Genomic DNA, 15,164 nt, shown 5'->3' with positions numbered 1-15,164 from the left:
GGCCCCAAGCTGAAGGATTCTGGTTCATTAAGTCTGGGATGGGGCCGAGGCAGCTTTAAGAAGGACAGCCCCAGCTGAAAACCCCTGGGGCAAACTGTGTTTGCGTCCATTGCAATGGCATTGATATACATGAAGTTAAACGCTTAAAGGTGAACGGGTTGGTGAGGACTCAAGGCCCAACGCTTAGAATAGACTTTAAACAGTTCTGGAGGCGAAAGGCTTTCACCCAGTGTCTTACTTCACTGAAGCCGCATTGAAATTATTCTGTAAATTGACCTCTTCCATTCTCTTTGCATCTGGGACACCGCTCATCCTTCAAGGTCTGGTTCTGATGTCACCTGTTCCGTGAGCCCTTCTCTTACTGGAACTTCCAGCCTCTGTGCTTTCTCCCTCCGTGAATGATGGGCACTTGACGTTTATTCTGTTCTCTCTTGGAGACGGTTCCAGGTCCTGGCTCACCGTTTACACGTCTGTCACTCCGCTGGACTGCACGCTCGTGAAGGTCAGGGGCCACGCCTCTCTAGTCTTTGTCACCCATTCCTGCCTCACAGTGGGTGCGTTGTAAGCACAAGTGTGGTTAACAGCAACGCCATGCCTGCTGATGATTTATACGTTTGTGAGGTCAGTGAAAATACTGCCAACGTTTTGGTGCTCTCGTGACTTATCCAGTATGGGAAAAGAGGCAAAGACCAGTGGGTCTTATGTATCGCACTGTTTGCTGCGGAAGTTGGCTGGCTCAGTGCTTCAAATATGCCATCGGGGAGCCGGGCCGAGCGCTTGCCAAGAACGGAGATGACATTTTCTGTAGTGATGATAAAGCTTCACAGAAAACTACACATTTGTTTATTGCTCCGCCTGCTAGACTCGCGCTGAAGTCTGGCAGTGCTCCTCTTCCACTTTGGTAAACGAGGCAGTTATAACCACTCAAGTCCTGGGAGGCACTGCGGGCTCGTCTGAAACCAGGGCCCTTGTGTAACACACCAGAGAAGAATCAGTTTAAGCCCCGGAGAGTCATCGGATGAGAGCCGCTGACACACGTTATCTTCTCATTTGCTCCAGGACAGACACAGGGCAGCCTACAGAAAAGGGGTGCTCTTAGCAACAGAGGAAGACGAACGTGTGCAGGAGGGCTGTGCAGCCAGTACAGATCGTGACCGATCGAACCAGCGGTTAGCGTCGGAGCTGGGATGGCACTGCTCTTCCCAGGGTGGTCTGGAAACAGCCTGCCCCAGTCACCTGCAGGTGCTTGTTCAAAATCCAGATTCCTGGGATTACCCTACACCTACTGAATTAATCTCCGTGGATGGGACCCAGAAATCTGGGAATTTTGAACCAATACCTCAGGTAATTCTGGTGCACACTGAAATATGAGACCAGCTATGGAAGGGGCTGGACACACAGGGCTCTGCGTATGGAATGACCAAGACTCAACATCACCCACCCGTCACTGGGCCTCCATAAAAAGAGGGAGAATGCAAACAACAACAACTAGGTAATAGTTACAGACAAGCTATGAATCTGATGTCATTAAATAGTCGTTATAGATTATTTTGTTGTCATATATTATTCAGGTCTATCCTGTTTTAAGCTGATCTGATATGCAAAAATCTGAACAGATTAGTTAACAAATGAATATTCATTTTCCAAAAGGATTTCTTGAATGAAAGTATTTATCAACTGGTTCCAATGGCCAAACACTTCAACTAGAATTGAATTTACATGCAACGCTGGAAGACTACTTCCACGCAGGGCAACCTGCACACTCTTTCTCTGTGGTTCTGTGCACTGGAAGAGTCTCTTTCCCTAGGGAAGGGATCACACTTCTATTTTTCCCTCTACTATGATGGGACTGATTCTCACTGTCTTCAAAGGAAGACCTGCCCTGAAGCTAGTTAATAAACTGAAGGACAGCTAAGCTTTACCTAGAAATTCATTCTGAATAGAACACAACAACTGAGCAGTCATTTAAAATCATTAGTATGGGGCCTCCCTGGTGGCGCAGTGGTTGAGAGTCCGCCTGCCGATGCAGGGGATACGGGTTCGTGCCCCGGTCTGGGAGGATCCCATATGCCGCGGAGCGGCTGGGCCCGTGAGCCATGGCCGCTGGGCCTGCGCATCCGGAGCCTGTGCTCCGCAACGGGAGAGGCCACAACAGTGAGAGGCCCGCATACCGCAAAAAAAAAAAAAATAATAAATAAATAAATAAATAAAATCATTAGTATGGCCACCTTCCCAGTGGAATTTATAAAGAATCCAAAGTGCTAAATTTTAAGATAGAAATTTAAAGCTGAGACCCCTTTCTTTCTTTTCATATAGTCCTCATAGAAGGTATGAAGTAAGGGCCCTGGAGTGAGAGAGGCCTGGGGTTAAATCTTGGCTCTCCCACTTACTAGTTGTTTCCTTTATGTTTACTTAACTTCTCAGAGCCTCAGTTTCCTCTCCCATAAATGGAACTAAACTCATCAACATCGTAGGGATATTCGAATCCAAGCTGATGTTTCAGCCTTGTTCTTTCTTTTTTTTTTTTTTTTTCAGCCTTGTTCTTACAGGGAGTTCTCAGAACACGCAGAAGTTACTATCAAGAAATAAGAAATCAGATGTCGATTCCTCTCCCAAACATATTAAAGTCTATTTGAGATCAGATAGAAAACAGCTATTCACTTTTGGGGAATAAATCCAAGGAAATGAGTGACGATATACAATAAAAATGGAAAATAAAGGAGTTCCAAAATGGGAAATATAGACCCTACGTGTCTCTAGAGTTGCTGGAATAAAAGGAGAGGTTTTGGTGGTCTGTTCAGCAGAGCCTATGAAAGGGTGAGGTCACATGAAGTGTCAGAAGCATAGTCGAGTGTTTGGAGCGCCACCACCCGAGGAGGGCTCCCGCCCAGGGTGCTCTGATCCCCGCGGGCCATCCCGGCTGGCCAGCAGCACTGATGCTCCCCCAGAGCAGCAGTGCACTTTGTGATACATGGAGTGAACGAAGGGTAGTAGAGTGGTTCTTGCACTTGATAAGGAGACGTCATTTCCTTTGAATGCGAGAGGACTCCAAAACCTAGTGCGGTTTGATAGTAATAAAACTTTCTCAGCTAATCACTATGAAGCTGAATTAAAAACCATAACCCAGGTTCTAAAAATGGCTTTACTGCAACTACACTTTCTGAAGAGCATTCAGAGGTGCAGTGATTACGTCAATATCTGATAACTCTCGCTAGGTCACCCTGTGTGGTCTCCTGGGCATAGGACACCAAGAACTAGGTGGTCTTTGGCAGGTAAAGCAGAAAGGGAGGAGAGTACACCTGGGTCCTGACCTCCATTCTGCATCCTGGCTGTAACATCATTTCCAAATTAAATCTAGGATACTAAACGATCCTTAGCACCAAAACCTAAGACTCCACTTAATAAGAGCCTAAGTTGCTTCTTCCCAGAGTTAAATTCAAAGTGCTCAGGTGAGGGCCTCCCTGGTGGCGCAGTGGTTGAGAGTCCGCCTGCCGATGCAGGGGATACGGGTTCGTGCCCCGGTCTGGGAGGATCCCATATGCCGCGGAGCGGCTGGGCCCGTGAGCCATGGCCGCTGGGCCTGCGCATCCGGAGCCTGTGCTCCGCAACGGGAGAGGCCACAACAGTGAGAGGCCCGCATACCGCAAAAAGAAAAAAAAAAAAAAAAAAAAAAACAAAGTGCTCAGGTGAAAGTTTCTAATTAAGGATCCTTTCATCATCAACACCTTGGGTCATACCTATAAATGAATTTTTAGTGAATTACCAATAAGTGGTCCCTACCATAAAACAGATGAGACTGTGAAAAGCATGATCTCTACAAAGAGGCTTATACATATTTTTCAAGATACTATACCATGGGGAATATTAATTATAACTATGAAGAGATATGTTAACAATCCCACGATAAACTCTGCTTTTTCAGTCCATTTCTGTTCCTGTTCATGAGCATTTTACAGGTTTTCCTTATCTTGTTTCCCATTCTTGTCTTAACCAACTTCATCACTTTGTCTGAAACAAAAGCCAGCCTCCACTGTTGTTTTTACTGAAGGTTTCATAAAATCAACCAGTCTATGTATATTCCTAGGTTGTAGAACTTTTCAAATTAATACAGTATTGGTGCACTGTCCCATAAAGGATGGAGGAAGAAACACTGAGTATTTAGTATTTGCAAAATCTTTTCAAAATATGTGGTAGACAGCAGTAGTAACATGAGTAGTCTCCTTGCCATTACTATGTAGAAAGAAACAACTTTATCGCTTTGCCAGACTACTCAGATTCGAAAGACTTGGTTAGGGAAATAAATTTCTTTTTTTAACTCTAATAATAGCATGAAAAACTGGGTATGATTATTCAATAAGACCGTCAATTAGGAGTTGCTCAGATTTCCTGGGTCTCTCCCATGTATACATGGTATTAAATTTTGTGTGATTTTTTTTCTCTTGTTAAAGAAAAGAAAAAGACCTTCAGTTAATAGCTACTTCCAAAAATCGCTTTATAGTATAGTGTGTGGGTTAATAAACTTTTAGCGAGTCAAAGTATGGCATGAAAAGAAAAAAAATATTAGGGAATGAAGAGAATTGTATTCACATTTATATTCAGTGTTGGTTTCCATTTTTTTTGTTTGTTTGTTTCTACCACTTTATTAAGTGGTAGAAATTTACAGCCACATTTTGACATCAATCCTTCCAAATTAGGTGTGAGAAGACCTGAGGATGGATGTTTAGTACTAGGTCCATGATGTCAATAAGTTAAGGGCAAAGTCAAGATGAAAAATAAAAACCTATGTCCATTCACTCACCCAACGTGTATTTATGGAAAGCGGACTGTGTGTAGAGCTCTCGGTGAAGTGCAACAGGTAATAAAAAATAGGAAGACAAAGCTTCTTCTCAAGGCGCTTGTAAGAAATTGTCAGAATAAATCAGGTAGAACGTTGGCTGATCAGTATGAACAGGATGTCTTCGTAAGAGAGACAAACCTGACGCCACATTCATACTTTGAATGAGGATTGTAGGAATGTACACGGTACCCTCTGAAGAGCAGGATGATGGAGGCCTTTCAGCTGTCTATGTTTTTTTATGGGTTGGATTTTTTACAAGCATGTGTTATTTTTGTAATCAAGGAAAAAAAAGTCAAAATTGAAATATTTCTATGAATCAACACGGCAAGTAAACGAGTGAAGATACAATATCTGTGGCTTTAGGTTGTTCGTGCCTTATGGGTGGATTTCGGTCTGTTTTAAAGTTACTTTGTTGTTCTAACAGAATTTTTTAATGCCAGGTTTAATTCAACAATAAAAGAAGAGTATGAAAAGTGTAAGTTCTTTGGTTTGAATAATCTGCTTTATTATGCACTAGGGGCAGAAGAACCCTCATTGCCATGTTTATTTCTAGCTAAAGAGGAGGGCTGTGAAGATGATTAAGGGATGTTTTCTGTCTGTTTCTAATATACTTTTTCAAACTATGGTATGATGTCCAGTCCAGATTGAAACTGGTAGCATAAAACCCGTATCAGTCTACTTGTAATGATACATTTCATTATCATCTATGATTAGGGTAACTCTTCTGTCATTGAAATGGAACACAGTCATTTATGATGCCCTAATTTCCAAACACTTTCATATTGTTAATATACTGCCCTGGAAAAAAAGAAAATTGAAACAATCCCTGGCTACATTGCAGCAGGTTTAAAAGCTTCAGCATGAGAAGCATCAGCAGCCTTGCCCTCCATGTTTCCAGAAGTTCCAGCCATATTAAATCCAAATGGGACCTTCTTCACTTCAGCAAGTCCTAGTTACATCATTGACTATGTGTCAAATTCTGTAATCTTGTTTCTAGTGTCGCTTCAGGCTGAATCATTCTTTTCAGAAATGGTACAGATTGTGATACCTCTGTAGCTTACTTAATACAACTCAACTGTCACTTTAAGTGAAAAAACTCTGTTGAAGAAGGAGAAGTTTTCTGTTAATGAAGGCTCATGTCCTTCTGGCCGTGAACAAAGGCTGCCTGGTACTTGCTAACTCCATTTAAAAATCGTATTACTTTGCAAAGTTAATTGTGGGATTCCAAGTACCCTCCAAGTGCTATTGAATTCATTTACTCATTTTGCACGGTGAGGGGACTAGGGGTTGGGGGGCAGCGCTCTGTGTGTCAGTCCACAGCCAGACAACACGGCAACCCGGGCAGGGAGAGACAGCCCGAGCAGTGATTCTGGTGTAACTGAGGCCTGATCCGAAATTTCATTTTCATGGCAGTTGTATTTATATTTGCAAATTCATTTACTTTCTTTCTAAAAATCACATCTAAATACTTCTGTTACCTAAAATTACATTTATCAGAGTCCTACGTAAGGGCATTTTATTTTTTTATTTTTTTAAATATTTATTTATTTATTTTTGCTGTGTGCCAGGTCTTAGTTGCGGCATGCAGGATCTTTTTTTTTTTTTTTTTTTTTTTTTAGTTGCATTATGTGGGATCTAGTTCCCTGACCAGGGATCGAACCTGGGCCCCCTGCGTTGGGAGCGCAGAGTCTTACCAACTGGACCACCAGGGAAGTCCCAAGGACATTTTAAAAGTAAGAAATAAATGAGAAGGAAAATTAAATTTAAAATATGCAGTACATCTAGGATGTGGACCTGGATGTAAATGAGGATCTACACATACGTGCGCCTGCGTGGCTATCGTAACGCAGTGGGATTCAGACACCCCTTCACAGGTGTTAATGGGGAGACCCAGGGACTTGTTTGCATGTCACTGGCACGACTCCATGTCACAAAACCAGAAGGAGCCGAGTAGGGTCTGGCTTCACAGTGGGATCACTTCCATTTAAAGTATATTTAGAAGCAGTGACCTAGTAAAGCAACTTCTGAACTTTGGAGAGAACTCTTTTACCTTCTTTTCAAAAGAGCATCACAGCTTTATTCTTACTTACAACTAAAAATCTAAGTAGGAATCCTGTTTTGATGAAGTTCTTAGTTAGAAATGACTGAAAGGAAAAAATACTTTCATTTTCAAAGTTAGTTAAGGAACAACTTTTCAGTTCTGCAGCACATCAGACTGGCTCTTAAATTCTGATTTTAACAAATTAACATCACCTTGAAATAGCAAATTCTAGTGGTATTTGGGGCGGAGAGTTAGGGAGCTCACCCCAAAAGCCAGGCCGGTGGGCAGATGGCCAGCGGCAAGTTAAATTCGCCTCTAGTTCATTTACTACACTTGAAGCTGCATCTTTATGGAATGAAGGCAAAGCTTAACAAAGACCCCGTAAAATGAAATGATGCAGACCAACCTTTTATTGCACCCACAATATTCTGGTCTAGTCCTTTCCGGTTGTCATTGAGTCCTCTTTTCCTCTTCCCATTGGGTAAGGAGTTAGCCAAAGTCTTGTCATCAAAAAATGCACACACCAGTTTTCTAAACAGAAGGCTTCCTGAGCGAGTGTAGTTTGACAGTATAGAGTCCAGCTGAGATTTAGGCATAAACACATCGAAGCCTTCAGCAAGTTGCACTTCTGGCTACCAAAAGAACATAAATATGGCATTAAAAGCAAGATTTGAAGCACCCAACTTTGGGCATACGTGCAACAAAAAAAAAACATCACTAGCTCTTGCAATGGCCATATACTCTGCAAAGCACACAGCCTCAGCTTTGTGTGCCAGTGTTTGCGATTTACAAAACCAAGTACTAGTTACAATTCCCCAAATGAGATGCTCTAATTCCAATATTAAGTCTTGTCAAAAGCAGTGGAAAGGATTCACTGAAAAAGCATTCTCGTCCTTAGAAAAAGTTAACAGAAAGCTGGATAATTACCAAAGCATTTAATTCTAGAGCTACCCAGGGGACTTGAGACTTCTGGGTGAAACGTCTTCATTTTGTAAAGGAAGGAACACAGGCCCAAAGAGGTCATAACAAAAATGACTTAAAAATAATTTAGATGTACTCAGTGCATTACTATTTACAGATCACTTTCTCCTGCGTTAAATAATTTGACCTCATTTGCCTAAGGACACGAACACGAGGCTACCCTCTAGGTCCCATGCTCTTGGCACTAGGCCAGTGGTTTTAAGCTGTGGAGCTGTATTTTTTTTTCCTCCAGTGAAAACTTATGTCAACTAATATATAAACGAAAATGCTGAGCAGGTGCCCTGATCCCTGCTTTTGGGAGGAAAATCTGAAGCTCTATCCCAGAGCACCAATGGAAAACCAGTGTGCCAGTCACAGTGCTTCCCTGCTGGGCATTTCCTGGCTGGGATACTGGATCAGAAGGCTGATAAGGGCCCTTTCAACTTGGACTCTACCACATAAGCTCAGACACTGATAATACATTCTCTATGTACATGCCACGGACGTTTAAACCCACCTTCCCATCTTTCAACCCAGCTCACACCATTTCCTTTTCAAAGCCTTTCCTAACTGTTTCTTTCCCGAGGAGGCAGCTATGCTCCTCCTTATACTTATATACTTGACATACTTATACTTGACATACTTATATGGCTGTTTATTATACCATATTATAATTATTGACTAGATCACGGCCCTTCCTGTTACCTGGAGCTCAGTCTTTGTTATCTCTAGGGCCTGGCACATTGTAGGCACTCAATAAACTCTTGTTAAATAGATAAAAGTTCATTAGTCATTATCTAAACTGCTAAGTCATTTACTGTTGATTATAACACGACTACTTTAAAATAATAACTTTAAGGTGAAGAAATGCAGTTGGTAAACTTTTGTTAGAAAAAACGTCAGAAGGAAACTTCACTTAGGATGTATCATAAAAGCTTCTTCTTAGATACCATATTTAAAACTTTGCAAACCTGATACTACTTTAGATTTTCTAAGTCTTATTAGAAATGTGAGGATTTGGGACTAGTTTTTCTCCTGGAGAGTAGGAATTATTTTTGTTTGTCCTGCGGTCAGAGTAAAGGGTTCAGAGAAGGGCTTAAATGAATCAGATGACGTGGGGATGACTTGGGGCCCTGTTGCTCCCAAAGGGAATTCTCAACTGGATTTTCCAGAAAGTCATCTTACTTCTCCGCTCTACTTTGCCATTTGGCTTTTGGTCTCTGAATGCTTGGTAAATATCACTATGAACACAGTGCTGCTGGATGGCTTCCTAACTTTTGCACCTCAGTGCTGGTGAAGGTCTGCAGAGGCTGACCTTCTGTGCCCCCAGCTCCTGGGACAGCAGCTGTACACTCGGCACTCACTGCACGTTGGCTGAATGATTCAATGTAGCAATGTTAGAATTGAGAGAATTCTACCATCAAAATCGAAGGTGAAGTTTTATTTATAATCAGAATTTGATTTTGCACATCCTATGGCTGACTTTAGACCTTTTACGCTAAATGAACTGACCACAGATTTTTGCTAAGCGCTCTGTATCATTTGGATGCCATTAACAACAACAAAAAAAGGACCACAGTCTACTTTATAGAAACCACAACTCACAGCTATTTGAGGACCCGGGCTGGGGGGGTACAGTAGCCCTCAAATTTGCAAGAGAGAAAAGGGAAAGATACCATACCATCTTCTCTCGTTCAGGTATCTCTGCTGGATTCTGGTACCCCCAAGCAGGTGTTTAAAATTCAGCCATCTGGTAGGACTTGGACCCGGTTTGAGAGACTCTGACCTAAACTAGCCACCAGGCAGAACTAGCCACTTCTTTCTTCACTATGCAGAGTAATTTCTACGAGCTATGTTTCTGGCACTTTTCACACTGCATTTATTTATTCTGGAGTTTGTGTTTCTCAGAATGTGTACTGTCTTTTGCATTCAGAATGCCAAACACCCAACTAGCCCCTGATAGATTTTTCTCAGAATCAACAAAACACTATGTAAGAATTCATTCAAAATGACTAGTATTGATTTTGAGGTCTTTTATCCCCACATAAAGGAAGCATGTGTGGAGTCTGCCCTGCCCGGGTCCGGCACGCCAGTCTTCTCCCCGCAGGGCCCATGCTAGCTCAGGGAGCAGGCTACCTAGAGAACACTGCCCTGGCTCAATCAATCGATATTTACTCAGCATCCTCCGTGTGGAAGGAGTTTAAGGTCGGGCTCACTAGACGAGACACGTTCATAAACCCCCAGCATACAAAGTGGAGAATGATAAGTGCTACAAGAGGGGTACAGACCATTAGGCAGCATTTGGTTGGTGAGGGGGGAAGGGGTTTTGGTTAGGGGGCCAGGATAGCATTTTATCAGGGCCCTGGAGGTAGGATTTAGGAGAGAGATGCCGTTGCTCTTTCTGGCATCTGCTGCAACCCCTAAAACTAAGTCTCTGGAGGTTTCTGTGGAGCCGAGACTGCCTATGGGGTCAGAGTAGCATTTTGATTTCTGAGATGCTCTCCTGATGCAGAAGCTGTCGATGCTTCGTGTTCTACTTTCTACTGCCAGGCGGTTGTTAGTTATTTTGGAGCGCTCCTTCCAGATCAAGGAACATGAACTGGCCCAGCTATGCGTCCCTTACAAAGGAGTCAGTTTTATTAGGTGGAGGCCAGCAGCAGAGGCCAAGGTGACTGGTCTCTGCCCCTCCCTGCTTCTCGCATGCTTTCTTTCATGCAAGTTTCTTAGCTGGTTGTCGGCGAGCACTAAGGGGCCACAACGCAACGAACCAATTCCTTTAAAAAAAAAAAAAAAAGAGGGGAGATTTACGTCCTGAGACATGAAGAAAAGATAGAAAGTTGATTAATCTCAAATTTTTACTCTGAAACCTTTTTATTTCTTCCACTTTAGAAATATAATGGCAGGTGGATTACAGCCGTGTAATGATCCACAACTTTGCACTTATATTTAAAAACAGGTTAAAACTCTTTAATTGTATGCTTGAATCTCTTCTTTTTGTTTACTGTCTAGTCGAAGCGAGACCTCTCTGCTTACTGACGATGGCTATGATAGAAACCACTACTATTCCAGATAAATATCATTTTAAAAGCTACACTTCCTTTGACAGAATTACTATTTGATACTCGAGTGCGGACAGACAGCTAATACACTAATTTACAGATTCTATTGATTACTGAAGTAATATGATCTTTAAATGATGACATCCAATGTATGGGGCAGGATTTACGACACTTGGAGTCACCATTTTAAGAATTAAGAGTCTGGGGCTTCCCTGGTGGCGCAGTGGTTGAGAGTCCGCCTGCCGATGCATGGGACACGGGTTCGTGCCCCGGTCCGGGAAGATCCCACATGCCGCGGAGCGGCTGGGCCCGTGAGCCATGGCCGCTGACGCTGCGTGTCCGGAGCCTGTGCTCCGCAACGGGAGAGGCCACAACAGTGAGAGGCCCGCGTACCGCAAAAAAAAAAAAAAAAAAAAAGAATTAAGAGTCTGTATTCCCACTATAAATTTGGATTTCCATGTATGTCTTGCCGAGTTTCAGTACCTCAGCCACTTAGCACAGTTATGCATCAAATGTTGATTTTTCCTATCTTACACCCAGTGAAGTTCGGGAGGCAAAAACTGCATGTAGTCATGAGGACTCTTGAAAATGTTCTTGGACCCAGGCCTGTGGACATTAACCATCTTGTTTCTCTTTGCATTTCAACTGTGGTCTCCCTTTGCTTAGAAGTAGTTGGGGTCAAGATCTAGTTTGGCTGGGGGGATCCCGTAACACCTGGTTGACTAAAAGATTTTCCCCTAAGTCTCTCTGAATATATCATGTGACTCCTCTATATAATCTAAAGAAAAAACGTAAAACTATTTTAAGGCAATCATAACAAATTAATCACACAGGGAATATTTCTGATATTGGCTATTTTATATAAGGTATTGTCAGTAGCAAATTACAGTAAGACATGTAAAAAAGCTCCCTGTGGTCATTGGTTAAAAGAGTAAAAGGAAGTGCATGAATGTTCATATTGGGCATTAGCCCCAGATTTTTTAATTGCAAACTGGTTAATGATACACAATAGTTCTGACACTTGACTTGCTACCTAGTCAAGTTTCAGACTGGCTCAAGACTGAAATCTACAAGAAAACTGTGGATGAAAAGGCAGGATTTGGACTGAAAACATATAACAAAATTTTTAAGAATGTTTAAAAGCTATAAATTCAACCTTTCTGTTCATAACATTATCCTATACAATGATCCTTTTTTCTCACTTAGTATTTATTTACTGGTGTACTAGATGTGCTTCTACCAAAATGAGCTTTAGTTTATGAAATTAAAAAAACACACACAGGGGCTTCCCTGGTGGCGCAGTGGTTGAGAGTCCGCCTGCCGATGCAGGGGACACGGGTTCGTGCCCCGGTCCGGGAAGATCCCACATGCCGCGGAGCGGCTGGGCCCGCGAGCCATGGCCGCGGAGCCTGTGTGTCCGGAGCCTGTGCTCCGCAACGGGAGAGGCCACAGCAGTGAGAGGCCCGCGTACAGCAAAAAAAAAAAAAAAAAACACAAAACCCCTTCATAATTGATGGTATTTTGCTCACAAATGCAATCTGCTTCTGTTTGAGAAAAACTGAAATTGTTCCCTATAACTCAGGTCTGCTCCAGGTAGATTTAGCAAGTATTACCATTACTGTTTATTAAATGCCACTCCAAGATCATGGCCAATAAGCTGGGCAGCCCCAAGAACCCACTGGATTGGAAGGCGGGCCTGCTCTCGTTGGTCCAGCTGGCATAGCTCAAAACAGCGTGGCCTGGGGACGTGGCAGAACAGAGAACCACTGCGTGAGGCGGGCAGAGGCCCCATGGTGGGTGGACCCATTGTGTAAAAAGGCAAGTAACAAATGGTCAGGCAAGAGTTCCATCCAAAAGTAGGCGTAATCTCTAGACTAGCACATACTGAACGTTGAATAGGATGATAATTACAGGAAGTCATTAAAGAGTCAATTCTGGATTATTAAGTCAATTATGGATTTTTATTCGACAAAATTTTGATAGAACTAAGAATTTCACAGGGGGAATTCCCTCGCGGTCCATGGTTAGGACTTGGTGCTTTCACTGCTGGGGCCCTGGGTTTGATCCCTGGTCGGGGAACTAAGATCCCACAAGCCTCGTGGCGTGGCCAAAAAAAAAAAAAAAAAAAAATGTCATGAAGAACATAGGGGTAAGACAGGAATAAAGACACAGACCTACTAGAGAATGGACTTGAGGATATGGGGAGGGGGAAGGGTAAGCTGTGACAAACTGAAAGAGCGGCATGGACATATATACACTACCAAACGTAAGGTAGATAGCTAGCAGGAAGCAGCCGCAGAGCACAGGGAGATCAGCTCGGTGCTTTGTGACCGCCTGGAGGGGTGGGATAGGGAGGGTGGGAGGGAGACGCAAAAGGGAGGGGATATGGGAACATATGTATATGTATAACTGATTAAATTTGTTATAAAGCAAAAAAAAATAAAAAATAAAGAAAAATAAATAAATAAATAAATAAAAATGAATTAATTAATGAATTAATTAATTTTAAAAAAGACAATACAGTTTGGCTCCTTGAAAACGCCTCCATGCACTTGCATAATGAGACACTGTCAAGTCATTCAGGGATGTTTTCAGCATCTTCCTTTCTCAGGTGGTAAATTAATGACTGAGGACCTGGGCTTGATTTATGCTCAAGCTATTTGAGCCAGAATGTTTAACACATAAGACTTCAACCACTGCAGTCTAGCTTCTTCCATCACAACTCCACTGAAACTGCTCCTCAGAGAAGATGTCCACCGCTGAGAGCCAGTCCTGAACCCTCTGGGCAGAGGCCAGCTCCACTTGGGACAGCCTGCTAGCCTTACATCCTACTGCCCTGTGATGACTGTTGATGTGTTTTCCTCATATGGTGTACTTGAAGGGCGAGGACTACTTCATTCATTTCAGTAGCCCTGGAAAATGGTGCTACCATTAGCATGTCTTTGCTACTTACTGTAGTCCAAGCCCTAGGCTAACGCGCATTACATGGGTTTTCTAATTTAATTCTCATCATCCTATGAAGCGGCCACTTTCGTGATCCCCAATCTGTAGATGCAAAAACTAAGGTTTAGAGAGATTAGGTAACTTGTTTAAGGTTATCCAGCTAATAAGTGGTGAAGCAAGGATGTGAACCCAGGCAGTGTGCACTAGAACTTAAACTCTCAGGCATATTACTGCCTTAATTTCAGTGTGTCGATGAATAAATTTAAAAATCACTTGCTTGATTGATTTGCTTTACCAGTTCCCAGTGGATTACTTTATTTATTGGGCTAAGAAGAAATTAAGAAAACAGATTCTGAATTCAGGAGCTATTTATGTTGAAAGCACCAATGTATTTTAAATTATTTATTTTAAGAATGACATAAACTTTAACAAAATTATCTTAAGTTGATGGATATCCACAGCTGTATCTTCTGATAACTTCTGTGTTGCCTAGGATTACTGGAAAATATTCATAGTAACGACAACAAATAGAAAAACACTTCCTATGTTTTTTAAAAACATTTTGAAATATTTAAAAAAACTGATGTTAGTGTTTCACCGTGGCCAAAGAACAAGCCAAACAAGAAGCAACAACAAGGAAATAAACCTAAACCACGTATATCTGCCCTGAAAAACCAATAAATCCAACTTGGTAGGGAAAAACAGTGACTGTAAAAAATTCACAACTGTCTTGTCTGAGTACTGGTAGAGTACTGGGTTGGGAACTCCTAAAGAAAGAATTAAATATTGTATTTAAATCTGAAATTTGGTTTGGGGTTTCTGCTTTTGCTTCTGTGTAGTTCAGGTTTCAATTTTATTTAATGTGCTAACTTAAAGTGGATCAAGTAATCCTGCCCCCAAAGAGGGGCAGGATTTCTGGCCACTCTCTTTTTAAAAACACTATTAGTTCATGTGTATTTGTTCATGTATATGTACACACAAGTTTACTTAACAAACATGTATATTTATCCCTATAAAGGTACTTAGCTAGGACTGCTAAGGTTTAAAAAAGACCCAGTGTTTACTGAGTGCTTAAAACATACCAGGTACTATTCTGAGTGCTTTACATAGATGTCTTCATTTAACTCTTCCAGCCAGCCCCATCTCTGAGGTTAGCACTGTCATGATTCCCATTTTATGGAGAGAAAACTGAGGGAGGCGAGGCTGGGTGCACCTGCTCGGGGTCACACAGCTGAGCGTCTAGCCCGGGCATTCTGACCTCAGAGGCTGCACCCTTAACCATGAAGGTCTCCCCCAGAGACTTCCAAGTAAACAGCATACACAG

The 15,164-nt window shown here is 42.3% G+C and overlaps 1 protein-coding gene across 5 annotated transcripts in view; it reads right to left on the bottom strand.

Annotated features, from left to right (window-relative positions):
• Positions 1–15,164, bottom strand: part of BEND7 (BEN domain containing 7) — a 78,558-nt gene that overhangs the window by 28,509 nt on the left and 34,885 nt on the right. For all 5 annotated transcript variants that reach the window (XM_082619547.1, XM_082619548.1, XM_082619549.1 and 2 more), the window contains one exon: positions 7,285–7,510. In XM_082619547.1, coding sequence (XP_082475673.1) covers positions 7,285–7,510 — 226 coding nt within the window. The remainder of the gene's footprint in view (positions 1–7,284; positions 7,511–15,164) is intronic.

The sequence above is a fragment of the Mesoplodon mirus genome (assembly GCF_964341445.2).
Source record: "Mesoplodon mirus genome assembly, chromosome: 4".
NCBI classification, from domain to species: Eukaryota; Metazoa; Chordata; class Mammalia; order Artiodactyla; family Ziphiidae; genus Mesoplodon; species Mesoplodon mirus.
The sequence above is the reverse complement of the archived record's forward strand: the minus strand, read 5'-3'. Positions and strand labels throughout refer to the sequence as shown.